This window comes from Brachyhypopomus gauderio, chromosome 15, assembly GCF_052324685.1.
Source record: "Brachyhypopomus gauderio isolate BG-103 chromosome 15, BGAUD_0.2, whole genome shotgun sequence".
Classification (NCBI taxonomy): domain Eukaryota; kingdom Metazoa; phylum Chordata; class Actinopteri; order Gymnotiformes; family Hypopomidae; genus Brachyhypopomus; species Brachyhypopomus gauderio.
Window position 1 is genome coordinate 5790622 of NC_135225.1, and position 27523 is coordinate 5818144.

Below are 27523 nucleotides of genomic sequence, written 5' to 3' on the forward strand. Positions count from 1 at the left end.
TCGTCTTCAACCAACCGTCTTCTGCCATTGCACATCACCTGTCAAGTTTTAAGAGAAATGACCCCAATACTCCACTGCACCTTTCTTGCCTTATAAAGCCACCAAAAACTTGATCAAACACTTTATGCTACTGGGGGTATGAAGCAAAACAGGCTAATATTCAACTGGGGTAAAGAGAAAGAACACACATATTACAAAACAGGACCTAAAAGTCTCAAACGAGTGAGAATAACAGCAGAATGTTTTGTTTTTATATATTTTTTTATTTGTTGACAATATACAAGAACATTTTCAGGATGGTCTTCCCTGAAGGTCTCACTGTTGAGAGGAAAAAGTAGTACATCATTAGAAGATAGCAGTAACTGGGACTATTTTAAATTCATAGAAGGAACAGAATCTAGTGCTAGAGATCACTTCAGTAATTCTTGAACTCAAGTTCTATAAAAACTTGATGGTAAAAGATTATCAAACATGCAGCTTATTTTAAAATGTGCTTCACGCTTCGGGAAAATGTGAATTTCAAAAATCACATCATGCTGCTTCTAATTAGTAGTGTAATTGAGAACTGTAAACTACAAGTTGGTAATTTATAATTTACATCAAACAGCTTTTTCAAAAGGGGATCTTCTCTGAGAATGAGGCACTGGGCATTTAACATGCAAAGCACTCAATCTACAGGTACAACTGGATTGCAATCAGCACACCATGCCGATCTCTGCTCTACCTTTTCCTGACATCATTTCTGAAAACATCCAGAGAAGGCAAAAATAAAATGGGGAAATGGAGTGGGGAAAAAAATAATAATGAGATTTCCGTTTGGTAATTTAATTTTTTTTTTAATAGGATCTGTTCAAGAGTGAACAAGCCATTTAAATTTGTTATGTAACTTGCTACAGCTGTGAATCAGATTTGTTAATTTTTCAGACAGCAAAGTAATGTCCTTAGATCTAGTTGGAGGTCACTTCATTAGTGTGTGTGGACCCAGCACACTACCTTTAAATGAAGTGGGTAGATAGTGAGGTTTTAATAATTGCCGACTACCAAAAGCAGCTAGGCAATTATATGCAACTGAATCAGTTGTCTACAATGTACACGGTGACATTTAATAGATTTTAAGTGGTAAAAGGTTAAACCATCACTCCAAACACCCTTTCACAGCAATCGGACCACTAAAAAGAATTACCTTCTGCAGTCCAGTAGAATGAAAGGAAGAAGAAATTAAATACGTAGAAGTGCGAATAAATGTTGCTATTCTAAAGCTTGAAATGGTTTTCAAAGGCTATTTGACAGCAGGTGGACATTTTACCTTCTTGCCAGCAGCACCAACGGAGGCTTTCTTGATACCGCGCACCTTCTTCATTCTGTTCTTTCTTTCCTTGCGCTGTTTTCTGGATGTCTTTTTCTTCTCATAAAGACCATGCTAAAAAATAAAAATACACGAACAAGTCATCATCTGAAAACACTTAACACCTACAACAATACTTTTACTGGAAGAATACATTTTAACACAGTCAATATTATAAGATAAAACAACATGACATCTTACTCTAGATAGCCTGTATTTGGGCTCATTCTTCTTAGCGTAATCCAATGAGTCGTAGACCATGGCAAAACCTGTGGTCTTGCCACCACCAAACTGTGTCTTGAAGCCAAAGACGAACACTACATCAGGGGTGGTCTTGTACATTTTGGCGAGCTTCTCCCTGATTTCAGTCTTGGGGACTGTTGCTTTGCCAGGGTGCAGCACATCGAGGACCTGGTCAGAAGAGGACGCACTCGATTATTCTCAAAGTTGTGAATGAATCCCACTGGAGAAGCAAAAACAACCTGTCATGACAAGGACTCACCATCTGCTTCCTCTGGAGGAGGCGGTTGGTCATGAACTTCCGCGTCCTGATGGTGACACTGTCGTTCTGGAAAACAAACCAACACTTTCTTCATCACGGCGCGTCCTACATGTCAAATGGCTGGAAAAGTGACCAGCCAACTTAACTGGCATCATGTACCTGACAAACTAAACCCAAGAGCAGTTAGACAACGACCCATGAACCTGGATATCAGTTTATCTAGCAGAATAGTGCAGTATTGATCTTCAGTAACAGGAGTTATGTAAACTATATCACTACACCCATCTCCATAGAAACAGGACAGACATGCCAGCTAATCTATGAGCTAGCCGACATGAGCAATGAATAACACAAGGCAGCCAACTAGCTTAGCATTTAGGTAAAACTGTCTCAAATAGACCCAATTGCCGATGAAAAAGACGCGTTTTCATCTCAGAACTGCACCTCGCAACTTTCTGTTGTTTTAATCACAGTATAAACGGAGCACTGGCCACACACAACCACTTATGAAGACCAGGGAAGTCCTGTGGGGTTTCTGACTAAACTACAGTCAACAGAACATACAATTCCCTCGAATAACGCGCCGTTATAGTTGTACTGTATTCACAAATCATAGTTGTGCTACTTCTGGAAGTTCAACTTTAAAGATTGCGAAGATTTTATTCGATTGCCTTATGTATTCGTTTCACGATCACTCACCATCTTGGCGTCGGCTAGCTCAGGGGCGAGAAAAAGGAAGGAGGACCCGTAGGTGGCCAACGATATGCCAGAGCAGATAATTAGTAGTTTACTGTAATGCCTGATCGTAAAAAACGAGGAAACCGATGAAAAATAGGTCAAACGACAATATATATAGTTTTTCCTTTGTAAAAGTTATTTTATGTCCTACATGTATTTTTTTTTTACAATTCTATGAATTATATAAAGTGCAGATACACTTGTTTATCACTAGAAAACGGGCAATATAAAAACTCTAAATAAATATTGTTAAATCATATTAAACGATTATCCGTATTTATCAAGAGGTTCAAAAAATGATTTCTAATCTAGGACCAGTTCATTTTTTATTTTAAATTTATTTCTAATTGTAAATGCAGAGAAAAGGAAATACTGATCCCAGATCAGCTCGGAGTCCTTGCTTCATACAGCTTCTGTTGCGTCCTGTACTTTACAGACGCGCCAGCGCACACTTCTACCTACGTGGGTGCCTGTTGGGGTTCAACATGTCGACTAGATTAATTATAGGCAGTTTTCTGTCACGTCTCAGTAATTCTTAACTTGCCTACGAGTTAAAGCAATTTTTATTTAGACAATTTAAGAAATGAATGTTAACCTTTATAGCCAAGTGTACCGACTCAAAATGCAAATGCTCACAAAAACTAGGAAAACACACAAATTGAAAACGTTACTTGTACAAATGAATCTTGTACACTGTAGTCTAGACTTTTTTTATCTAGGCCTTTGAAGAAAGCAAGAAATGTTTTATGTGTTGAAAGATAATTAAAAACTATTTCATGTCAAAATGTGACATATATATTTAGAATAATGTGGATATACAAAAATTGAGACAAAATTGAGACAGGAAGACAAGGAACGTGAGTATAGAGTGACATACAGTGGTGTTAAGTTTGAATTGTATAGAATTTTCTGTATTTGTGCATATACACACACAACCTAAAGCATCATATTTAGTTCTAAAAGTAGATCAATAGAATCTAAGTATTGTACTTGGTCATTATTAAGGATAATTATCAAAAACTACATACGGTATGTGAGTGGCAAATCTTTAGGATTAACTTGAAATTATAACTTAACTGTAATTATAGGCTAACTGGTGAAATTAGAGACAGGTGTGAGTGAGCACCTGTTTTATACAAAGAACTGGGACAGTTCAAAGTCTGGTCTTCATGACATGTGTATCACATCTGAGAGGTCATAGAAACCCAGGGTAACGTCTGAGCAACCAAAGGCCAACAACAGTATAACAGTGGTGTACATTGTGGGATTGCAAGAATGAATCCAACACTCTCCAAGCAGAACATCAGAACATATCTGCCTGTTTGCACTTTCTGAAAGGTCATAACTGGACGGCTATTAGAACAATGTATTGTGGCTGGATGAGACCAAAATGGAACAACTTTGTTTAAATTAAAGCATTATGTTTCAATAATGGATAAATGCATTTCAGCATAAGAACCTTATCCCATCTGTGAAATGTGGGGGTGGAATCATGGTTTATGCTTATCTTGTATTGAGTCAGGCTAGCTAGACAACACAGATGGAACAATGAATTCCTTAATTATACCACTGAATTCTAAAGGACATCAGTCTGTGAACTGAAGCTCAAGAGATAGTGGGTGATGCAGCAAGATGACACACAAAGTTTTGGAAAGGTCGGGTCAAAGTCCTGACCTTAATCCAGCAACGCTGTGGCAGGACCTTCCTCCTTTGTGAGGAAACACCAACAATCCAAAGCTGTTCTGTATGGACTAAAACCTTTCCATGTCAACGTGCCATAAATGTTTAATTATGGCTGCACAAGGAAGTTTGACCAGATACTGAAAGTAAATGGATAATTGAATTATTTTCTAAACTGACAAAGTATATTTCTCATTTGTTTAATGGTATTCTCTAGAACGTGTGTGAAATGTAGGTGTTTGTGGTCAAATTTATGTGGAAATATACTAAAGGGAAAATTCTAAAGGGTCCACAAAATTTAAAAACCACTTTAGGTTCCTCCTACAGTTCCATATACGTGGAAGAACAAACATTTTAGGCCCACATGGTCTTGCTTCAGAAAGTTTTTAAAATTGTGTTGAAAATGGGATAGAATGAACAAACTGAAATGGTCATGTGACCAAAACCCTTATTTCAACTGGAACCACTGCATATATGAGTGCCAAATTATGTACAAAAGCATGCTGCTTTTCTCTTTTCAAACTTGATGTTTGTCATAGGGAAAAGGCTTTTGTGGCCAAAATGTCAAAGCAGACATTAAAGAAAATCTTGTAGTGAAAGGTATACATTACAGTGTCTGAGATTTCTTTACACTTGGTAATATAGTGCCAAATATTCAAACATTTCAAATAAAGAGACAAAATATAACTGGAGTATATTTTTGGAGAGTAAAATACAGGGTTGAGTTTAGAGATCTGTTTCAGCAGTGTCACCGTGCCCTGTTAAGCCTCCTTATCTCAGGTTCACCAGTATTTGCTTTATCCAGGACATTATCTATGAATTCCTGCCCAAATTTGATCACTCATGGAGAGGTCAAAAGGACCTGTTTGAAATCCTGAGAATCCCCATATTAGACCATAGTGTTAGGTTACCTGAAAGAATATCAGAATCAGAAAAAGTTTTTATCGCCATTGTCAGTGGACAGGGTTCACAGACTAGAAATTTGCTTCGGCATGAAGGTGCAACATTAAAACAAGCAATAATAGGGAAATATAAATAGAATGAATAAAAATACAGAGGGCAATGTACAACAACAGTACTATATACAGCAGTGCATGTGGAGTAGTGCATTCCAAGTAAAGTGACGAAGTCAGGGTTGTGAGAGATAAGTGACATGATTATATACTGTTCTTGAGTCCAATGGCAGAGGGAAAGAAAATGTTCCTGTGGCGGGAGGTTCTGGTCCAAATGGACCAAAGCCTCCTGCCCGAGGGGAGTGGATCAAATAGTCCGCGTGCGGGGTGAGTAGGATCTGCTCTGATCTGATCCGCTCTCCCCACCGTCCTGGAGACGTACAGTTCTTGCAGAGATGGGAGGCTGTGACGCATTAGGACATCATGTAGGACATCAAGATGTTCCTGTTTCTTTACGATGTCCAACCAAGAAACACAGGATCTTTGATATAAGACACCACTGCTCCTATTGAGTGCTAAAAGCTCCACCTTGTGGGGAATCTTTAGACAAAATAGGTGGAGGAGTCAAGTCAGGTCCCTGAGGTGGTTTCTAAAAATTGTATTAAAAAAAACAACAAAAATACATGTGGCTAAATAATTCATACAAATACTTGTTTTTAAATATATAAAATAAGTACGGCCATCACATTCAGTTGTAAACAATATGGCATTGTTTGCAGAGTTATTCCTTATCATATCATGTCTAGATCCAGAATCTGCTCATTTAAATATGCACACAGTAAGTATATGTGCAGGCAGCAGGTACGCAGCTTCTGTGTTGCATCAGCTCGTTGTCCGTTTGCTGCAAGTCTTTGTTGACGCTGTACTTTGCCCAATTGACTTTGCAAACCTGCCAGTATACTCGTGCGGCTCCAGCAGAGAAGAATGAAGTCTGTGGTGTATCTGACATTTTGCCTATTTTTTCTTTCAGGAATTAGGAACGGTATAAAGGGTAATGAGTTTTTATTTACCACAATCATTTATCTGAGTTATCTGCACAATTCTTAATTTTGCAGTTTTCTATGTTAAATCTGTTGAATGCTCACATTTTCTTGTATTAAGTTCTAAGTAAGCCTCTCAAGGTTTAGCCTATGTATCATTAAAACAGAAAACTTAATAGTGTCATTTGATACTATATTTAGTCCTGTATCAAATAGTATGTGTACATTATCATTGTAAAATATCAGTAGTTGTTACTGGTGCTGACGGACAGTTATATAAAGAGTTCTGATATTTCAGGAGCCTTCAGTAAAGCCCTGCACTTTGATGCCGGGCTCCTGTATGAGTACCACTACGACACGTCCGTGACAGTGGCTCCCGTTTCTGTGGAGCTTGGAGAGGTCACTGCTATCACAATGGAAGCAGTAATTCAGATCCACTCACTATGGAGGAACCACGACAGCCAGGAGGAACAGCTTCTGCACTTAAGGGTAGGTCTTATATTAGGATAAAAGCTTTCTAAGCTTTTTGCAAGAAAAAAAAATATTGAGATACCTGAAAAACACAGTAAAAAAACCTCCACGTTAAAGTTCTTCACATGCTGTAACCCACCTTCATCACTTTATCCATATGTGGGTAAGGGACTTATAGAGTCCTTATACTTACAGGAGTCCATCATTTTTTTGTCTCTCAGATTCGTGATTTTAAACTAAAACCCAAATCAAATGATTCTATTACCAAACACTTGGAGGTGGATGAGATGCTTGGTTACTTGGACCACATGAAGAAACCATTTCTTGTGCATATTCACTCAGGGAAGGTATATTTCTTGTGTAGGCATATTTCTTGTATAAGCCAAACATGAGTTAAATCTAAGACTTTTTTGTACAAATTTCTTTGCATCAGCACATAGATGAGCCCTTGTTATTTATAGTGAATGCATAATAACTATTGGATATTTTGAATAATTATCATATTTTACTGCAGTTTAACCCTATTGAATAGTGTCCTTTTGGACATTCTCATCTAGTCTGTTTTGTTCAGTTTGAATCAAATCTTACAGTAACATCCCTGGGTCCCATCTAGATTCAAGGAGTTTTTGATACTTCCATGGACAACACAGTCAGTCTGAATTTAAAAAAAGGACTAGTGTCTCTACTCCAAATTCAAAGTCCTTCTGGAGTCATGATGGAAGTAAGTTTTATTTATTCATGATGTCATTTCAGACAGTTACCTACTATTTGCTACGTCATATGAAACCCATTTTATTTTAGGATGATGCAACTGGACGATGCCAGGTCTCATACTACAGCTTTAAAGATGAAATTGTCAAAGTCAAAGAATATGAGAGCTGTGAAAAGAATGTGGGTAATGGCATGTTTTCTGACCAGGTATGAATATTCCCTATTCTTTGGCCATAACAGAAAGAACTGCCCTGTTGTGCATGAGGCATGGTAACATATGAACTCCCAGTGAATTCAGGGCAAGCCGCAGTTTACTTCCAATGAAAATATTATACCTAATATTATGGAACAGAAACAGTACCTTATGGAGGTATACTATATATCTTTATGCTTTTAGATTTTGGGGGTGAGATCAGTTGGTACCTCACAAACAGTTTTCAACATGGTGGATCATAACATTAAAACTGTAACATCACATGAATTCCGTTCATTGGTATTAGATGAACAGACTACAGTTGGCATCCAAATTTCCTCAAGGTATTTATTTATTTATTTTTACCTTTTTACAATACACAGTAATTGTGGTATATGACTGTAATGATGCATTCACATTTGCTTTACATCCATGCTTGATTAAACAATAACTACAGCGTACCAGATCTAAGCCCGAAGGGTTAGATAACAGCTTAAATTTTATGTTATTAAAGTACTGTTGCATGAGTACGCATCAGAGCAATCAGATGGATCAAACTGATCAAAATCAGATGATATGTCTGCAATTGATTCTAGGCAGCTCCTGCAGCTCTTATCAACAACCCCTGACAGTAATAAGGAATCCCAGGGGAGCATGCAGGAGCTTCTCAGCTCACTCAAGGAGAACTTTGTGAATCATTCTATTCATGCTGTACCTGTGGTCACACAGCAGGACCGCAGTGGATATCCAGTAAGTCACAATAGTTGGCAAAACTGTATTCTTGACGGACTGCAATGCTTATATTGCTCAACATTACTGTGGCAAAATACTCAAATATTTGAATATTCTAATTATACTGATGCTTAAAAAATGCTGATTGAATTGAAAAACTGTTTACTGTTTTACTGTTTGTGACTGTTTACTTAATATGGCTTCACATGGATTTCAACAATAAGTACACTGTTGTTGTATACTGTGTAAAATGTGTAAATGTGTAAAATATAAATCAAAAGACCAAAATGACAAACATGCTACAATGTATACTTGTATATATTAGCATATCCTGCTCAAAGCAAGTTCACCTTTTCAAACATTTTCTTTTTCAGATTTCTAAACTCTTAGATCATTTGAAAGTAAACATAATGGACCAGTCAACCACAGCAAAGGTGTTTCTCCGGCTGTCCAAACGCTTGCGAACAATGGAAACAACCGAGATCAGAGCCATTCTCACAAAGGCCGATGACAAGCTTGTGTGAGTATCAAGGTCCTAAACTGTACTGTTGTGCCTCCACAGTTGCTAAAGCTCGTGCGTTTGCGTTTGTTTAGGCCGGTTCTAATAGATGCTGCTGCAGCCGCCTCCACGCCTGCATCTCTCGACGCCCTCGTGTCATACATCAACGTCACAAACCCCAAAACAGCGCCACTGCTGGAAAAGCTCCTCTATGCCTGTGCTTTTTCCTCTCAGCCATCTACTCATTTGATTAACACCATCTCTGTGAGTTACATTTGAGGTTATGTTTTTAAACCACTTTTTAAAATTATATTTTTTGTTTAATTGTGTGTTGTGTGTGTGTGTGTGTGTGTGTGTGTGTGTGTGTGTGTGTGTGTGTGTGTGTGTGTGTTGCAGCACATTCTTTCCCAGACATCAGAGCAGACCCATGAACTGGCTCTCATTGTTCTTGGGACCGTGATAAGAAAAATGTGCTCTGCTAACATGTGCAACCTGCAGGTAAATATGAAAAACATGTGCTCTGCTAACATTCATAATTCTACAAGTAGAACTTGGATATTCAGAAAGAACCTGTATTCAGAAAAGAATACCTGAATATTCACAAAATACCTTGTTCCTAAGCCTAAGCCATCAGTCATACCTCAGTATCACACAGATATGAAATGAAAGGACAATCAGTTAGCAGGCCAAACCTGGATACCTTGAAAATTAAACACAGCACATGGAGCTGGAATGAAATTCCTAAAGCTCAGAGATACACACGGACCCCTTTCCACACCAGACTGAAAACATATCTGTTCTCCTGTGCCTTTCAGATCAATTACTACTACATATACTACTGATATTGTTTTTGCCGAAATTTTTTTTAGGTTTGCACTACTAATTCATATCTTTGATTTTATGCACTTTCATTAGTTATATGTATTTCAATTAAACTTGTATCTGATTATTTTTCTTTAACCTTCAATTTGATAATTCATCTTTCTTTTCATGTTTTTTTTCTTCATTTTTAATATTTCATCACATAATTTGTTTTCTATTAAAATCAACTATATTTGACTTTGTTTTCTAACATTGTTTTTGTTACTTTTTTTCATTTTGTGGAAAAAACCTTCTTGAGATGTTAGATCTCAGGATAATAAGTTTATTTACACTTTATTTAAAGTATTTTTGAGGCACTTTGTATTGTTGCTGTGTAAGTGCTACATAAATACATTTTCCTTGCCATATTTCTCTTTCAAGGAAGTGAAGGATGCTAAGCAGGTTCTTCTTGAAGGAGTGAATGCATCCAAAGATGAAACCGAGCTTAGGTCATACCTACTAGCCTTTAAAAGTGCCCTTCTTCCAGAAACTGTGCCTATACTTCTCGAGTACATTGATGTGTCCAATTCACTGTCAAGCATTGTGCTCTCAGCTTTGCAAGGCTTTCCATCTAAACATATCACAAAGGAGGTAAAGTAAACTTTGTCTTGCATAATCTCTGGAGCACAATAAACCCATTTCATTTTTAAAACGAATCTATAAAATCAATGTACATAGGCTATATATATTAACATACTCTGTGGTGTATATTCTTGCCAGGTTAAGGCACATGTGAGGGACATTTTTACGCAAAGAAAGAAGCGCTTCACTGCTCATGTGCGTCTAGCAGCTGCTCAGCTCCTGCTCACGCATGATCCCTTGCACACAGACGTCAGAGAGGTGATCCAGAGAATAGCAAAGGAAAAACCTGAGATCTCCAAGTTCCTTACTTCCAAAATAATGAGTCTGTTGTCATCAGATCACCCTGCCAGGTAAGAACTTTTTCAGCTGAGATATTATGTTGACTTTCCAATGTAATGAGAAAAGGCCATATGCAGTTTTTGCAAAGTAGGGCATTAAAGGACAGTCCAGTTCAATTAGCCAACCCAGACTTCATAGCATGGCTCATTTTTCAGTGCTGTTTTCCTACTAGTTTGTTAACATACACTTCCTCTTAGGAAGGTCATTCTTAAGGTTTTGAAAGAGTCCAAGCAGAACAATTATTTCCATCTTGGGCGTGTTGGTTCTTCATCGTCATACACTGGGCTCATGGCAGGTATCAAAACCTTGAAGCTTCCACTTAGTTTTTGTTTTACTTTATTTGTGTAACTTTACAAGTTCCGTTTTCAAGGTCATATGTAATATTTATTGGGAAGCGTTGGAATATGGAGTTCTGACTTATGTCCTGATTTAATTGAAATGTATTTTTGTATATGCATTCAAAACTCTAGAAACCAAGGACATGACTACATTGTATGACTTCGATTTCCTCTTCTCTGATGCTGGATTTCTAAAACAAAGTAATAGTAATTTCTTTACTCAGACCAGAGGGAGACATTTGCATTCACTGCAGGTATATGGTCCACACTAATAACGAGCTAGTATGTCAGTAAAACATATAGTGCTGCTATAAGTGTGCATTGATTTAAAGCTGTTTATTAAAACTAGTTTTATGGACATTATTATATTTCAAATCTACATATCTGTGCCTACCTTCTCTCCATAAAACTGCCACTGTTGATGGATTGAGCACAATGTTACATATAACAATAGACATGAAGTTGTCTTTACATGCCACTTATAAGTTACAATGACACGCATTTGAGGTGTTCTACAATTGTCCAGTGATTGTCTTATATTAAAAGCTATTTTGCGTGTACGTTTCCATCCCAGGTTTCTTTAGAAGTGGCTGGTCTTGACTCCCTGTTTGGCGGTGAGCCAGGAGAGGAAGAGGAGGATGAAGAGCTCATGGCAGGAATGTCAGCCATGATGCTAGGGGTACAGATCCAGCCCATTCTGTTCTTTAAGGGTTACGCTGACCTGATGGGCAAGTACTTCTCAGCAGCTGAAGGACCAATGAACATTCTCTCTGGAAATATTCTGGTTGTTGATCAGACACAGGTGTGTCCAAATATTTTCAGTCTTGACTTGTTTGAAACTTAATTGTTTAATAAATGTCACAATATTGACCATGGTGCTTTCTGTTAAAATATATTTTAATATGTAAATTTACACCTGTGTTTTGCTAACCGTTCAAAGCATTAAGCTAGCATATTTACTATTACCTCATACAGAGTCTAATCCTCCAGTCTGGGCTGGAGACTCGTGGTTTTTTTCATGGAGCTCTTTCTGTTGATGTGGCAGCTGATTTGGAATTTGGTATATTCAGTCAGGAGTCAAAAAGCTTAGTCAAAAACAAGTATGTGACATAAGAATTTGTTTATTTTGACATTTACCTCTGTGATAACTAATCTTGTAATGCTGGAGGATCAAATTAATATCTGTATGAATACTTGTTAGAGGTGGTAATGTGGACATTTTATGTTTTAAATAATCTCCTTCAATCATCCATTTTTAAATCATCTCCTCAGGTTCTCTCTGGTTGTGAGTGCCAGGGCTGGAGTAGGTGATCCACTGATGAGCACCACAGCTGACACCACAGTAGAGATGAACTCCTCAATTGGTTTTGTCACCACTGTTAACTTCTCTGACATGCCTGTGCAGTACTGCTTGCAGCTTATCAGAGAGCCTCTCCTTTACAGGTATAATATCATGAAAGACCAATTCAGTGCTTTCAGATGTTTACATTATTATACAATGCTAGGCAAGCTTGAAAGTGCTTATGCAATGCATCACTTTATATTCCTCTCCAGAGAGAGAACATCTACACAAGTTTCTAGTCAAATGAGAAAGAAAACAATTCAACAAAGAAAGCGAAAATGGACTGTACCAGGAGAAGAGACGGCACTCCACAGGGACAACACGCAGATGTGTAGAAAACTACTTAATGCAGAGTAAACCAACTGTACCTGACTGGGTTTATAGCACATAAAGGCCATACAGAATAATGGGGTAGAACATGGAGCTTCAAACACTATGGCTCATCCTGGAATTGTATTGTAATGAATATTGACACAAATGGGAAAATAAATCCACTTTTACCGCATTCAAGTCTTAAATTAAATTGTGCAATTAAGAATATGTATAATGAGGGTAGTCAGTTTTTATAACACAAAAATGTGTCGCATTTCCTCTAGCCTATGCACACTCTTTTCTATTTATTACAGCTGAATTCTTATACATGTTCATACATACACTCTTTCAAACATACTCTTTAATGTTTTTTAGTTGTATGGCACAGGTATGCTGTCTGTAACCCATAACATAAAAAATCACCATGTTATAGATGGTGTCATGTCATTATTATTATTATTATTATATGTGGTGTCGAGTAATTATTATTATTATTGGTGGTGTCAAATGATAATTATTATTATAGGTGGTGTCAAGTCTGTAGCCTTTTCTCATAATCCTCCTGTCCATTCTAAAATCTCTGATTATTACTGTCTCTGCAACAAATTTTTGTCTTTTTTCTGACTGAAATCAGCACAGCACGTTCGGTGAACACTAATCATCTATGCGTACACAACTGCTAGCTTCAGATGAATCTATAGCAACATACACTGCTGAAACAATTATTACATTTGTCTATAAATCAGACAGAAGTCAACTATATTGTAAGCTACAGTAATGTAATTTTCTATTTGTCTAGACAGATGTGACTTAATTAAATTAGGAAAAGGTTTAGACAAGAGCGCTGGATAGTGCCTTTAAATAGAGCGCTGGATAATGCCTTTGGAGAGAGCGCTGGATAATGTCTTTAGATAGAGCGCTGAATAGGGCCTTTAGATAGAGCGCTGAATAGTGCCTTTAGATGGAGCACTGAATGATTCCTTTAGATAGAGCGCTGGATAGTGCCTTTAGATAGAGTGCTGAATGGTTCCTTTAGATAGAGCGCTGGATAGTGTCTTTAGATAGAGCGCTGGATAGTGTCCTTAGATAGAGCGCTGGATAGTGTCTTTAGATAGAGCGCTGGATAGTGTCTTTAGATAGAGCGCTGGATAGTGTCTTTAGATAGAGCCCTGGATAGTGTCTTTAGATAGAGCGCTGGATAGTGTCCTTAGATAGAACGCTCAATGATTCCTTTAGATAGAGCGCTGAATAGTCCCTTTAGATAGAATGCTGAATGGTTCCTTTAGATAGAGCACTCAATAGTGCCTTTAGATAGAGCGCTGAATAATGCCTTTAGCTTGTGCAGTGTTAATAAAAAGGTGACCAGCTCAGGTCATATAATTCTCCCCCCCTGCAGAGTTCACTTCCAATTCTAATCTAAGATCAGTTAATTAAGGCTTTAATTAGCATCTGAATATTAGGTATGTTGGAACCACACTGGGATGCAAACTCCCAGCGACCAGCGTAAAATCACAAATACAAAAAACTAATACAATTTGAAAAGACACTTGACACCAAAACTGAATTCAAAGGATTTTAAAGGTTTAATTCAGCTACAAATCTTCAGGGGAAAACATCAGAATTGTGAATAATTTTTAAAAATGGGTCCTGAAGAGTCAGTCAGCTGAATGCAAATTATCTGGCAAAAGCTAGCATTCCATTAGATAAACTCTCCACGGATAGGCAGTGAATGGGTGCTATGCTGTTGCCAGCGGCAACGCAGACTAGCCAATGGAGAGACGTCGGGATCTTCAAACTCTGCAAAGCCCAGCTGGTTGAGGATGGTGTAGACGCCAGCTTTGGCTGCCACCTACCCAAACAAGCAAAAGCAAAAAGACTTATCATGCCGTTTCAGATTACCCTTCATAAACAATACCCCTCTTCAAGGTTTAATTATGTAGGATGATGCAAAACTACTCTTAAGAGTCTGTGCTACGCAGAGAGAGAGAAAATAAAGACTTGCTTCCAATGTTCAGGCCAAAGACTTTGGCATGTATTACACACCACACATGCTCACACCAATCTGTTTTTTATGACCTCTGAACTACCAGAGCCTCCAGGAAAATGGAACAAGAAACACATTTTAAATTTCCCCTTCACTTGTTTTTTTGGACCATGTCATCCTCAACCAGCAACATTTCTTCAAGAAGAAAAAAAACATTTTGGTTTTAATGTGACGTGCTGCTCTGCAGCTGAAAGACGTCCGTTTGTTGGTATAGAGAAGCATCAGTCTGACAGTCTGCTCTTGTTAATCAGGGTATTCCCCAAGGATTCTTGGCACCTTGCTTTTTTATCATTTACACCCCGCCTCTTAGTGACAACATTTGTCATCATAATTTGAATTTCAATCTTATGCTGACAACATTCAAATTTCTATGAATATTAATCCACCAGATGCATTTCCACTTCTTCCTCTGAGCTCCAAGACAGAATGTCTCATAATAGGTTGTCTGTGATACTCCTGTTGTCTGTGACAGACTGGTTTGTCTGTGACACTCCTGTTGTCTGTGACACTCCTGTTGTCTGTGACAGACTGGTTGTCTGTGACACTCCTGTTGTCTGTGACACTCCTGTTGTCTGTGATACTCCTGTTGTCTGTGACAGACTGGTTTGTCTGTGACTGGTTTGTCTGTGACACTCCTGTTGTCTGTGACACTCCTGTTGTCTGTGACAGACTGGTTGTCTGTGACACTCCTGTTGTCTGTGACACTCCTGTTGTCTGTGACAGACTGGTTGTCTGTGACACTCCTGTTGTCTGTGACAGACTGGTTGTCTGTGACACTCCTGTTGTCTGTGACACTCCTGTTGTCTGTGACAGACTGGTTGTCTGTGACACTCCTGTTGTCTGTGACACTCCTGTTGTCTGTGACCCTCCTGTTGTCTGTGACCCTCCTGTTGTCTGTGACACTCCTCTTAGTCCCTCCACCACGGTACATTGCGTCTGTATTCCTTTTCATCCCTGTCTGCTGTTCGAACTGTAAATGATGCGGACAGTCTGTATATGTCCATCTCTGTAACATCATCTGCCTGTGCTGGGTGCAGCCTCGTAAAGATGCTGAGATCCTCGGCTAGTACCTCTAGGTTAGACTGTAATTCACTTCTTTTAGGCTTACCATCGAAATCTTACTGACCTTCCAGCATATACAAAAATACTGTAGCTGGAATCTTGAAACCCTGTAGCTGAAAAAATCTTGAAATCATTTCACTCCCAACCCACTCCTTCAGCAGATATACTGGTTACCCATAGTTAAACAAATCCAATACAAAATACTATTATTGACATTGAACGCACTTCATGGCCTTGTGCCTTCATATACTGCAGATTTACTCCATCTACACATTAAGATCCTTTGACACAGTTCTCCTTACTGTCCCCAGGTTTAGACAGTCCGACATGGGGCTTGCTAAACATGAGTGTGTGAGTGAATTGCAAACCAGTTAAATGTGGTGATTAACATCTGAAATTTAATCTTGAAAGCAAATTGTTGATATGCAGAACGACTACAGAACTGCTAGCACAGCATGGATATATCAGCTCTGTTTTTATCCTACATTGATCATTGCACCTGATCCCACCTGACGCATCCAGAGGCTGAAGGGTCGTCTCCAGGAGTCTTTCTTCTCCAGGTGGAGGTAGCTGTTGAACAGGATGAAGTAAATGTAGCGCTCCAGGTACCACAGGCTCCTCAAACGCAATTGCCCCGCCTCGTCCTCGCATTTTGCTGTTTTGATCTGAGAAATCATAAAAAAAAAACGTCATTTTGAGATACACATACCAAGACTGACTTAGATATAGATGGACAGACGGATGGACATGGAAATGTCATGAGTCAATGGACAATCGCCTATATTGTCCTGTAACTGTGCTAAATGAGAGTAAGTTTAAGGGGCAAAGACGCAACTGAAAACACACACAAAACCAACCTGTTTATACGAGCACACAATGATCTCCCGCAGGTGGTGATGCATTGGGGTCATTGTCTCACTAACGATGTCTAGGGCCATGTCCACCTGTCTCTTCACACGGAGACCGTCAGGTAGCAGTCTGACAACCTGCATCACTACCTGAACACAAAGAAAAACACAACAAACCTTCAAACACAAGCAGCTGTGACAAAAACACCTAACTACACCAACATAACTACGCCAACATGACTACACTAACCTAACTACACCAATGTAACTACGCCAACATGACTACACTAACCTAACTACACCAACGTAACTACGCCAGCATGATTACACAAACATGACTACACCAACATGACTACACTAACCTAACTACACCAACATAACTACACTAACCTAACTATGCCAACATGATTACACTAACCCTAACTACACCAATATAACTACGCCAACATGACTACACCATCATAACTACGCCAACATGACTACACTAACCTAACTACACCAATATAACTACGCCAACATGACTACACTAACCTAACTACACCAACATAACTATGTCAACATGACTACACTACATTAACTACACCAACATGAATCCAGAGGGCCATTATGCAGATAGCAGTTTAGTTAAGAATTTAACTAACTGTAAGTAGGTCAATTACACTGTAGAAGCACTATTCTAATAATCCCTGGAACAATTTCAGAAAAGATGTTATTAAAATATTACAAAAGCACTATATAAAAAACATTATCTTATAAATACTCCAAATGCTCCACCAGTGAAGCACATGTACATGTGATGACAGGCATGTAGGAACATCTTTCAGATTTTTTACACCAAAATAATATATTTTAGTATATTTATTTATATATTTTTATATATATTTTATATTCCTCCCACAGTCCAAAAACATGGAGGTTAGGTAAATTGGCAGTCCCTGACAAATTCTCCCTGAGTGTGTGTCTGTGTCTCTCTGTTCAATAAAAAGTAGTGTCTGAGTGTGTGTGTGTGCTTGTGTTCCCAGTGGTGGATGGTGCTCTGCCACTAGGGTCTGTCCTCTCTCCCCTTCCTGCACCCCATTCAGTCCCCCAGGGGGCTGTGGATCCCAGTAGAGAGTACGCTGTGCGCAATTGGCTGCCGCTTCTCGCCGGTGTGTGTGTGTGATTGGTTGTCTGTGACTTGTACCGGTGTTAAAATTGTAAAGTGCCTTGGGTATTCTAAAAGGCACTATAAAAATCGAACATTCATTCATTCATTCAATATATATACATATAGGCTATATATATATATATATATACCTCAAATTCACCCTTGGTATATTTTGCATCTGGGATGCTCACAATTTCTTCATCTCCACATTCAGGGAAGCCCTGTAGGAAATCGATGTTAAATCATTAAGGCTTATAAAACATGACTTGGGCTTCCATTCTAGCCTCATGGTATATTTTAATAATTTGTAACTTGCTCACTATTGAAAATGATCATCCACTATGTGCGGTTATGTGTCGGTGAAATCTTCTGTAAGAAATTGAGAGTGACCTACGTTGAAGTGCCACAGAGTAAGTGTGGCGATCACCATGGCAGAGGTAGTCCGGTCTTTCCCGTCACTGCAGTTGAAGATGAAAACAGATCCAGGGTCTTCAGCCAGCCTGTTCTTCATAGCCTCCAACAGCTGGTCAAAGACCTACAGGGCAGCAGTGAGAGTGAACACTGGTTATGTGATTTCCCAGACACTCCGGACTACACGGAAATGTGGTACGTTGACCTGCGTTGACTTGCGTTGACCTGCGTTGACCTACCTCTTCGCTGGGAGCACGGCAGTCGGAGACAGGGATGCGCTGGTAAGTAACACCTGCATAGAGGATCTTTTGCTGGGCAAAGAGCTCACTGATAGTACGGCAGCTTTTCAGCATTCTCATCTGCTTCTCCTGTTCCACAATAACCTCGAGCCACTTCTCACTCTTCAGAATGTCTTCCTTCATTGCCGACTCAAGCGCCTGGAGGAACGGTTATTAGTTCTGCTGAGCCAAGTGAATTTTGGTATTGATGATAAGAGTTAGTGAGAGGGTACATGTGACAGGTTCAGCTCTTGGAGATGTTGTATTTATTTTTTGCATTGTCTTAGCTGTTTAAAACAGCTGCTCATACTGCGTCATATGTTGTCTTCTTTTGTGTTCATGAATTCCAACGCTTGCATCTCTTGGGACGGCTTTAGTGTTTGGACCCTGACACCAGCGGTATTGAAGAGGTGATGTTGATTATGAGGTAGAAGGAAATATTAAATATGAAATACCTCAAGTTGATTGAGGTTCTGAACACACACTGGGATTGGCTGCTCCAGGCAGGTTGGCTCTCGAGGACAGAACACTTGCCCGTTCCCTTCCACAAGCACTTCCTCCTGTAGATTCACCCACAGCATGCTGGAATACTTCCGTTTATCATCCGTAAGGTACGACAGCACCGTGGACACTGCCTAGGACGAGAATCGGCATACTGTTAACTCCCTGCTCCTTATTTTGCATCGAAACTGCCTAGCAGTGACATAAAACATACTGTACCTCAGAGCTGGGCTGGGCCATGCCATACACAGGCATCTTCAGAACCCGCCTGAAGTTGGCCACTCTCATTTCCTTGGCTGTACCAAGCATATCTTGTGCCAAAAATCCACTGGCCACCTATCCAACACAACAACAGCTGTCTAATGCAGTGATGCTGGAACATGTAAGCACGGTGCATTTCTGTTTTCTGTTCCCTGTGCTGTGTATTGGCCTGGTCACAAAAACAGGAGAAGCTCATTTCTAACATTGCGTCTGGAACAGGACTGATCATGCCAGGGAGAAGCTCAATCTTAGTTCACTGAATGCTCTCCAGTGTCTTTATCAGAAAAAAAGCTTCCCTGCTTGATTTGTTAGGTACACCTATCTTACAGAGGCTATTTACAGATTCACTGATTTGTCCTGCCCACTTGTCAGCAAGCCCACATTCAACGCCAGTCAGTTGCTGACCACAGGAAGACCTCTGACCATATGCTATTTCGGTGTCAGACCATTCTCAGCACAGCAGTGACCCTGACACAGTAGCGGGTGCTGCATCGAGTATGTCAGGCACAGCAGTGTTGTTGAAGTTTTTATGTGTCAGTGGCACTGCTGGATTAAGAGTAATCTTCCACCCAGCCAAAATATCTATCCAGAAGTGTCCTGTGGCCAGACACTGACCCAGATGAAGTGTTGGAGGATGACTAAAATCATCTCTGCATGGAAACAGATGGGCTGCACTCTCTAGATGTACCCCTTAGTGTTTCTAATAAATAATTTCAAGTTAAATGAATGGGAAGTTGAAATAAGCCACAGCTTTGGGCCTCACGAGTATCCTGGTTCCATCAGAGATGAGATTGGCCGGAGCGGAGAGCTCAGAGTTGTCCATACAGCCCAGAATCCTGTAGATCCAGGCGTTAGTGTACAGCCACTGAGTGAAGCTCTGGGCAAACATCTGAGGATACTAGACAGACAGACAGAGAGTCCATATGAACAAGTAAATGACTGAATGAAGGAACCAGATCGTGTCAAGAGGGTGTGGGAGACAATGAGGAGTATATGAACAGGGGAACATTCGTCAGGAAAAGCAGAGAGGAATAGAGAAAGAAATTGTGCAAACATCCCATACAATTGACAAACATGACAGTACCTGATCATGCAGGTAAGCATTGAACACTATCAAGTAGAAATAACGCTCAAGACTCAGCAGGGTTCGTTGGAGGAAATAACTCTTTGTGTTGCTTCCCTATGAGAAAGAAATGATCAGAAACATGTCTTTAACCTCCATTTCATAAAGGTTGCTAACATTTTAAAAACTATTCTAATAATAACAGAAGTTTAACTCACTTGTATCTGATAATCCTCACCAATACCTTCCAATTTACATTTATTTTCATACATTGCATCCTTGATGTTGTGCATTTCTGAACACATGTCAATAGCTCCATCAACCTGTGGTGAAAAAAACAGCTTGTTTAAGTCAATATGATTACACAGTATGTAGTATGATTTTAATACTGCTGCACATAGACCAAAAACAAAAAAGAACAGGTGTGTCATTAAGTGGTTGCTGGATCTAATTTTTTTATTTTAAAAAATCACTAGACCTGTCTAACCTCATTGAGTATTTGTTGACCTTTAGGAAGTCGACTGATCAGAACCTGAATTACTTGAAACTCAGGCTGGTGCTTCACCTGCACGTCCTCTTCCCTGAGAAAGGAACAATATTTTATGAATTATTTTATTATTTTACTTTATTTTATTCTATTCATTTTTTCAGTGACTGATGTTTTATGTGAAATCAAATATGACCATCATATAAAACATCATAAGCTACGTGCAGACAGGCAAATTATTCTGTCTTCTGCAGTATTCTGCAGTTTAATATTGTGCATATTACAACACAAATCATCACCTAGAAATAAATGTCGCCCCCTGCAGGTGTTGTAAGACTAATGCACCCAGAATAAGGCCCAGATTGGTTCGTCCCACCCCAATCTGGCAGCAGAAGATTAGTGCAGGTAGACGCCTGGAGCCTTCTCGCAGCACCGACAGACTAGGGCTTTCCTGCAGAACACAGAGGCATATTGTAAGTTCTATATTTTTATGAGTAGCATTCACAAAGAGTGCAGTTTATTACTACCAATAAATAGCACATGTGCAGACTAGAAGGCTACCCACAATTAAAAGTGAATGATGGCTTATTTTGTGAATGAACAAATGAACACAGTATATTAATCCAAGTCAATGTAAAATGAGCCAGGAACACTTCTGGACAGGAGTCTTCCCATTCAGACTGCATAGAAGAATAGAATAGAATAGAATAGAATAGAATAGAATAGAATAGAATAGAATAGAATATTGCTCACTTTTCTTTTAATGCTTCAGTTCTGCCAAACTTAGCAAATGGAGCTCTTGGGAACATTAGTCTACCATTCTTCAAGTAGTTTTAAGTTAATGTTTTGAAATGAAAATAACATGGACATGGATGCCAAAGACTGAAAGTGTTTATTAAATTAGCTGACAAACATTTAGGCAAATGTGGAAAAGGCTGAAATGAATAATTAGCTCAATAAAAAATAAAAGAATGTCAGACCTATGAGAGTTGACACACTCCTAATATATATACTTCAGGGGTTCAGTTTGAGGATTCATTTGTGTTTCCTAATGGGCAACTTCATTTAAACAATTTAAATCTGTCAATCATGCTAAATCAAACATGTTATGGTACCTTTTCATAGCACTGAGGTTAGTCAAATTTACAAGTCAAGCAACTTTAGGCACCTTTAAGGAAAATGCTATAAAGATGAAAATATGTTGTTGCTGAAAAATGACAATAGCACAGCTGTTAACTGCCTACTAATCAGAGGTGTCAATTCCAGGTTCAGAAAGTAAAAGTCCTCACCAGGATTTTGCTCAAGCTTGCTAGATTTTCTAATTAGTGCAATCCAGGTAAAATTAGTGGAATCAACACAATCCAGGAAGCCTGAGCAAAATCCTGATGAGAACTTTTACTTTCTGAACATGGAATTGACACCTCTGCTACTAATAAGCCATATTTTCACTGTTCTATTATAAGATTTGCTGGGGTTTTGCCAGTGCAATGTCTTTATAATAACAGCACTGTTGCAGTGGCAGTTCGGGGAGTTCTGCACTTTCATGCAGAAAGTCAGTTAGAGCCAGATAATTCAGGTTTGTTGAACTGGTACAATATCCACCTTTGGCTTGAATATTCAAAAACATTCAGACTCTGTGTACTGCTGTGCATGCAGACACATCAGTATTCTCCCAAACAGTCTCAGCAGCTAGACTCCACAATTGTAAAAAGGTGGCAGGCTCTCTTACAAGGAGGGGATTCACAATTTATGAGCAGCAGAAACAAGCAAGAAGATTATTATTTGTAAGAATAATAATATTGATAAATTATTATTATAAATGATAGTTGACAATACTGTAAAGCAAATAACACAAAAGTAAAAGCAATGAAGGGTGATAATCAGAAAACTGTATAAAATGTTGGTTAATATTGAATGTTTATTTTTACTTCTTAAATGCCAGCTCTATAAGGTAAGTAAAATAACTGACCCCTCCACAGACCTGCTGTACCCGCTGGTCCCCAGCGGTCTAGAACCTCTACTGTTGGTTTCAATCTTAATTAGGACATCAGTTCAGACATAATACATGTACTAATACATTTTCTCTTTCACTCATACTATGGCATTATTGATATGAAGATCTTACCCTGAGTATATTTACAAAGGCATCAAAGTCCTTCTCCATTGGTGCCCCCTCCATTGGTAGTGGGAGTCTGTAATATCTTTACGAAAAAACCATGTTCGTATAATTAACAAAAGCTGTAATTAATATTGAACAAATTTTTGATCTTCAGAACTTGCTGGGAATATTACTATTAATGAAAAGGCAAAAATTACCTGTATGAAGGCAAACTAAAGAGTGGTCTCTTGTAGACCTCTTCAGTAACATAAATGTCCTCCTCAGATACAATCCTTACACATTGTGGCTGATCTTTAAAGTTCTCGATGTCATTATAAACAGTGAAGACGTTGTCACTGAGTTTAGCAAAGTCACACAACTGTAGGAAAGAAAGGACATTGCATTTAAAAATGAATTATAAATGTTTAAATTATAAATGTGAATACTGTGCATGAGCTCTGTAAGAAAGAGATGCCCTGAACTCAGTATGTCAGTGGGGTTCAGTATAGGAGGAAAATTCACATCATGCAGGTCATTCTTTGACTTGCCTCTTTCCTGATTGAGAGCTCTAGTTGCTCTGCTCTAAGCCTTTTTTTTAGGTGGTGTAGGTTCTCATGGAGGTTCTCCTTCCTCCTTGGAGTGTATGGAATAAAGTCCTTATCCATATGGAGGAAGACAACCGGTTCTTCTCGTACACAGAAGAAGATCACCTCCTGCACAAATATGATGCTCCTTTAAGGTGAATAAAATCTCACCAATGCTACTGAGGTTATTACACACTAGTGTTGGTTCTGTTGAGCCCAGCTTTGTATAAGCATTATGACGGAAATGTGGGTGATAAATTTGTCCTGACCACAAAAGGAACAGAAGACTTTACATCTTGGCCAAGGATTACTGACCTCATAAGACTCCTTCTCCAGCTTCTGTAGGACCTGTTTGAAACCATTTAGGCTAGGCTGTCCCATTCCAAAAAGAGGCTGGTTTCCTTTAGCCTTCCGGAAGTTAGGGGCTCCATAGCTTCCTGTAGTATTTAAAACATCTGCTTTACAGTTCACATCCTGAACCATAAAAAACTCCCCCTGTGTAAGAAAAGCATAGAATAATTGTAAAGCTGACATATCAGCTTTATGATATTTGATATTTGATATGATATTTGATATCATGGTTTGACTGAAAACACTACAGTATCTTGAACAAAAGTGAATACAGAAATGTTGGAATACAGAAAGGATACATCAATCTTTTAATCTTTGATAAGTGTCTTCTTGTTGTGGGTTTATGCACGTAACTTAGACAAATGAAAAGTCTCCATTTATGAGTTATATTGATCAAATGTAATGAATTCCATTCTTGCAGCTAGTAATATGTTTGTTCTTCCATAGTTTCTGTATACACACTCATGTTGATATGAAATAATAATCTAAGTAATCATCAGTCTTCAATCAAAAATGTATTTCTAACATGGTAAAATAGTTTTCTAAAGACATGCTTACCAGCACTAGGTAATGCTCGGGCATTGAATCAGAAATGCTTCCAACTGTCCAGTTGGCTGATAGAACACTGTCATGAATTTGAAACTCCTCTCTGCAGTTGTAACTGCACAAGAAAAAGCCATTCAGTGTCTGCTCTGAGATTTCAGCACTGCAGACAGCTTCTATGGTCTGTTACATGCATTAGACTGGGACTGTGTTTGGTTAGTTTCAAGGCAGTTTGAATGAACCTGAATTTGAACTCAATAAACAGTTAATCTTATTAAAAGAGACCTAATGTAAAAAATGCAAGTGGATTATGTGTCGAGCGGCGTAAAGGAAACAGAAGAATCAGCAGACATTTAAGGCATCAAGACAGCAGTTCAGAGGTCAGTGCTTACGTGATGAGCACGGGCGCCACCTTGTTTGTGATGATGGACTTGGCCTTGTTGTTGCGGACGGCCACCACATGCAGGGGGTCGCTGCTCACCGAGTTCCTGTCTTCGGCCACGCTGTTACCTTGGTGACCAAGTTGGTGCGTAGGTGTAACCAGTGCTGGCTGGGACCCCGCACTGGCCGTGGTGCCCATATTCCACACAGACCTGCAATGAGACCACACACTGAGAGACGTTTGCTGGGAAAACGTTAACCTACACATGCATTCCTGAGCCGCATTAGGCATTTTTGTAAAGGTGATTCCATGTGACTTTGAGCTGTTGACACTTGTGAAGGCAGGAATAAAGGGCTTTTATTTTTTAAGCAACAACGCAAGCATGACTGCAGTGCAGTAAAAGTTTATATCAAATCACAGCAACAAACTGAAAACCTTTCAAGAAAAGTCAGCAGATGCTTCAGAGAGCCCACATCCCCCACATTTACAATCAAGACACTAAAGAACATATGTATGAAAAGTCAACAGTTTTGGCATGCCATCCTGGATACAGTTTGATTCTAAAAGAAACATCTCACGGTTCGACAGATGTGCTACGTGTGCTCATATCCTTTGCTCTGTGCTTCCTAACTTCAGACATCTTCAGAGTTATACGAAGATTGCGATTTGATCCAGTCAGAACAGAGTTCTCAACAGGAGCTTCTGAACATGGCAGGCTGTATTTTCTGAAAAGCAAAGATAAAAGTCGACCGCACTTGTGCCACTCCTCAGACGGCTGGTGCTCAGACGGTTTCTTTTCTCACAGTAGCAGAGTTTAAGTAGTGGCTCCGAAGAAGCAAAGGAGAAATAACGCACATCTGGCAACCAGACGGCTGGGTGGGTGGATCCAGACATTCACAGGACACCCCCCCCCCCCCCCTCATGGACCCAGAACACAAACTCACTCACCAGCACTGGGACATTACTAAGCACCAACAAAAGCAGATGGAGAAAGCACAATCAAAAACTCATTAAGTTTTTTTTCACCAACATCCTTCAGAAGTGTGGCCTAAGATACATAATTTACAGTCTAGCACAACAGTTTAAATAACATCTTTTTAGATCATCTGAAATTTGACAGACAGAGCTGATTGACTGCCTTTCCCCCACATATGTTTTATATGGCTATTGAATATATATGGAAAAATAAGCATATACTAGTCATGTCTTTATGCTTGTTTTGTATATTTGAATAGCTGATGGTCTATTCAAGATTTGCAGCCAATGTCCTTGGCATCATGAGAGTTGCTGCCTTTTTTAAGGGGCTTGATTTAAATTCCATTTGTGTCACAGTGCAGTGAAAAAAAGCAAAGAAGAAAATCTCTAAATATGGCTGGGAAAAGCCCCAGGATGCATTTGTGTGATCTATGCAGACAGGAGGAAGGATGTGAGCACCAAAGAACTGCAGGGGGTGGGTACTGTTGATTGACATATCCTTATTCAGACAAGTACGTTAAGAATTTGATAATCATCATGTCCTGGTGTTCACTGAAGACCAATCAAACAGCCTGCTTTTTCCATTTCATCGCTATAATAAAAGATAATTTTTTTATATTCTAGAAAGCAAGAAACCTGTTAGCCTACAAGATGCATATTATTAAATATCTATTCACCAGGGAAACCATTATAGGTAAGGACACTAGGGCCAAAGTATGTTACCTGTCAGCATGCACTGTACAAACGTGTTCTTAAACATCCACAATCCTCACAGTGGCAAACATAGGCATCTGTGTGCACAAACACAAATATAATCTCTGTTGTTTATATTTCAAGTTATGAAATAATATCATTTGTCTTCTCACAGCCCAGCACAGGAACTAGCAAGGCCCTACATTACAAACCACAACCATATTTGCATGTAAGCAAATTTCTCTACACATATGATAAGGCTTAGTGCTGTTGTTACAGAGAGTGTACAACTTCCACGTTGGGGTGTGATACGAAGCACTAAAAATCATTTTTAGCAAACTGCTGTTACATTGCCAAATGCTAAACAACAGGCCATAATTCCTAAGTCAATTGCATTCCTACTGACAATATTTTGAGTAATCTACGAGTTCATGTGCAAAGGAAGGTAAATATTACATCAGATCCCTTACCTTGTCACTTATATGCCTGTGAGATCTTCAAAGCTCACCTATGGATGAGCAGGAAGGATACAACTTAATGCGTCTTGCATTGTGACTCCTCTCAGAAATGGCTTCTCATTATAAGTGTATATATTCTAAGTGGTTGGTCATGGAGTCAGGTGCTACTGAGCAGACTTTGTGGACTCGTCCCAACATCCTTCAGTAGTGTGGCCAAAGAAGGCTTCCAGACCCGGAGAAGGGGGAGTGGGCTGGCACTTTGTTTAGCTTCCTCTTCAACCCCAAGCGAGTGCTGATATGAGAAGAGGATGTGGGGGTGGACTCTAGACTTAAGCTCTGACCAATCAAGAGGCTCCATCTCCTGGCAACCTACAGTGCCTACCAAGAAACACACTTTAATGCGGGAACATAGGAGAGGATTTAGTGAAAGGAAAGCAGTCAACAAAAACCTTGCATTAATAGGCTCCTCTACTGCTGAAAATAGACTGTCAGTCCTCTGTAATGACTAAGTTGGTCATAAACCAGCACACAGAGCTGCAGGGAAGTGCACTGCAGCTGTTGACTGATGGACATGGATCAGTGAGATGAAGCAGGATCGTGGATTGACCACGTGAGAGTTACTCACAGAATCAGATCACTGATAATATGACATTTCTCAACGTTCGTTTAGAATATAAAGAATGACGAAGGAATAAGGTGACACAGAACTGTACAATGTGACAATCCTGAACTAAATAACTGTAAAATGCTTGAATTTCA

At 39.2% G+C, this 27523-nt stretch overlaps 3 protein-coding genes across 7 annotated transcripts; 1 reads left to right on the top strand and 2 right to left on the bottom strand.

Annotated features, from left to right (window-relative positions):
• Window positions 1–242: 242 nt before the first annotated feature.
• On the bottom strand, window positions 243–2642 carry rps24 (ribosomal protein S24). Of its 2 annotated transcripts, XM_076975250.1 has the most exons (6): window positions 2547–2642; window positions 1848–1913; window positions 1547–1756; window positions 1307–1420; window positions 725–742; window positions 243–318 (listed from the first exon to the last, which is right to left on the bottom strand). In XM_076975250.1, the coding sequence occupies exons 1-5, from the start codon at window positions 2547–2549 to the stop codon at window positions 737–739; spliced, it is 399 nt and encodes a 132-aa protein (XP_076831365.1). In that variant the 5' UTR covers window positions 2550–2642; the 3' UTR covers window positions 243–318; window positions 725–736. The 2 variants fall into 2 exon arrangements, with proteins under 2 accessions (XP_076831365.1, XP_076831366.1); XM_076975251.1 differs by lacking the exon at window positions 725–742.
• A 3485-nt stretch (window positions 2643–6127) lies between these two features.
• On the top strand, window positions 6128–12987 carry LOC143476571 (microsomal triglyceride transfer protein large subunit-like). The gene is made up of 18 exons (XM_076974809.1): window positions 6128–6209; window positions 6497–6687; window positions 6891–7016; window positions 7283–7390; window positions 7471–7587; window positions 7778–7917; window positions 8170–8323; window positions 8680–8825; window positions 8900–9068; window positions 9201–9302; window positions 10047–10256; window positions 10386–10597; window positions 10784–10881; window positions 11057–11178; window positions 11499–11726; window positions 11900–12024; window positions 12197–12367; window positions 12479–12987. Exons 1-18 carry the CDS (start codon window positions 6143–6145, stop codon window positions 12621–12623), a joined length of 2631 nt encoding a protein of 876 aa, XP_076830924.1. The 5' UTR covers window positions 6128–6142; the 3' UTR covers window positions 12624–12987.
• A 1155-nt stretch (window positions 12988–14142) lies between these two features.
• Window positions 14143–27026, bottom strand: pald1b (phosphatase domain containing paladin 1b). Of its 4 annotated transcripts, XM_076974812.1 has the most exons (21): window positions 26777–27026; window positions 26337–26404; window positions 24649–24849; window positions 24272–24374; window positions 23678–23857; window positions 23327–23491; window positions 22997–23157; window positions 22806–22881; window positions 20980–21131; window positions 20681–20774; window positions 20412–20516; window positions 20215–20310; window positions 19894–20028; window positions 19089–19205; window positions 18824–19003; window positions 18330–18527; window positions 18074–18214; window positions 17829–17900; window positions 16542–16682; window positions 16194–16349; window positions 14143–14427 (listed from the first exon to the last, which is right to left on the bottom strand). In XM_076974812.1, the coding sequence occupies exons 3-21, from the start codon at window positions 24834–24836 to the stop codon at window positions 14278–14280; spliced, it is 2610 nt and encodes an 869-aa protein (XP_076830927.1). In that variant the 5' UTR covers window positions 24837–24849; window positions 26337–26404; window positions 26777–27026; the 3' UTR covers window positions 14143–14277. The 4 variants fall into 4 exon arrangements, with proteins under 4 accessions (XP_076830927.1, XP_076830928.1, XP_076830926.1 ...); XM_076974813.1 differs by lacking the exon at window positions 26337–26404; XM_076974811.1 differs by lacking the exons at window positions 26337–26404; window positions 26777–27026 and adding an exon at window positions 25217–26317.
• Between the last annotated feature and the right edge of the window lie 497 nt (window positions 27027–27523).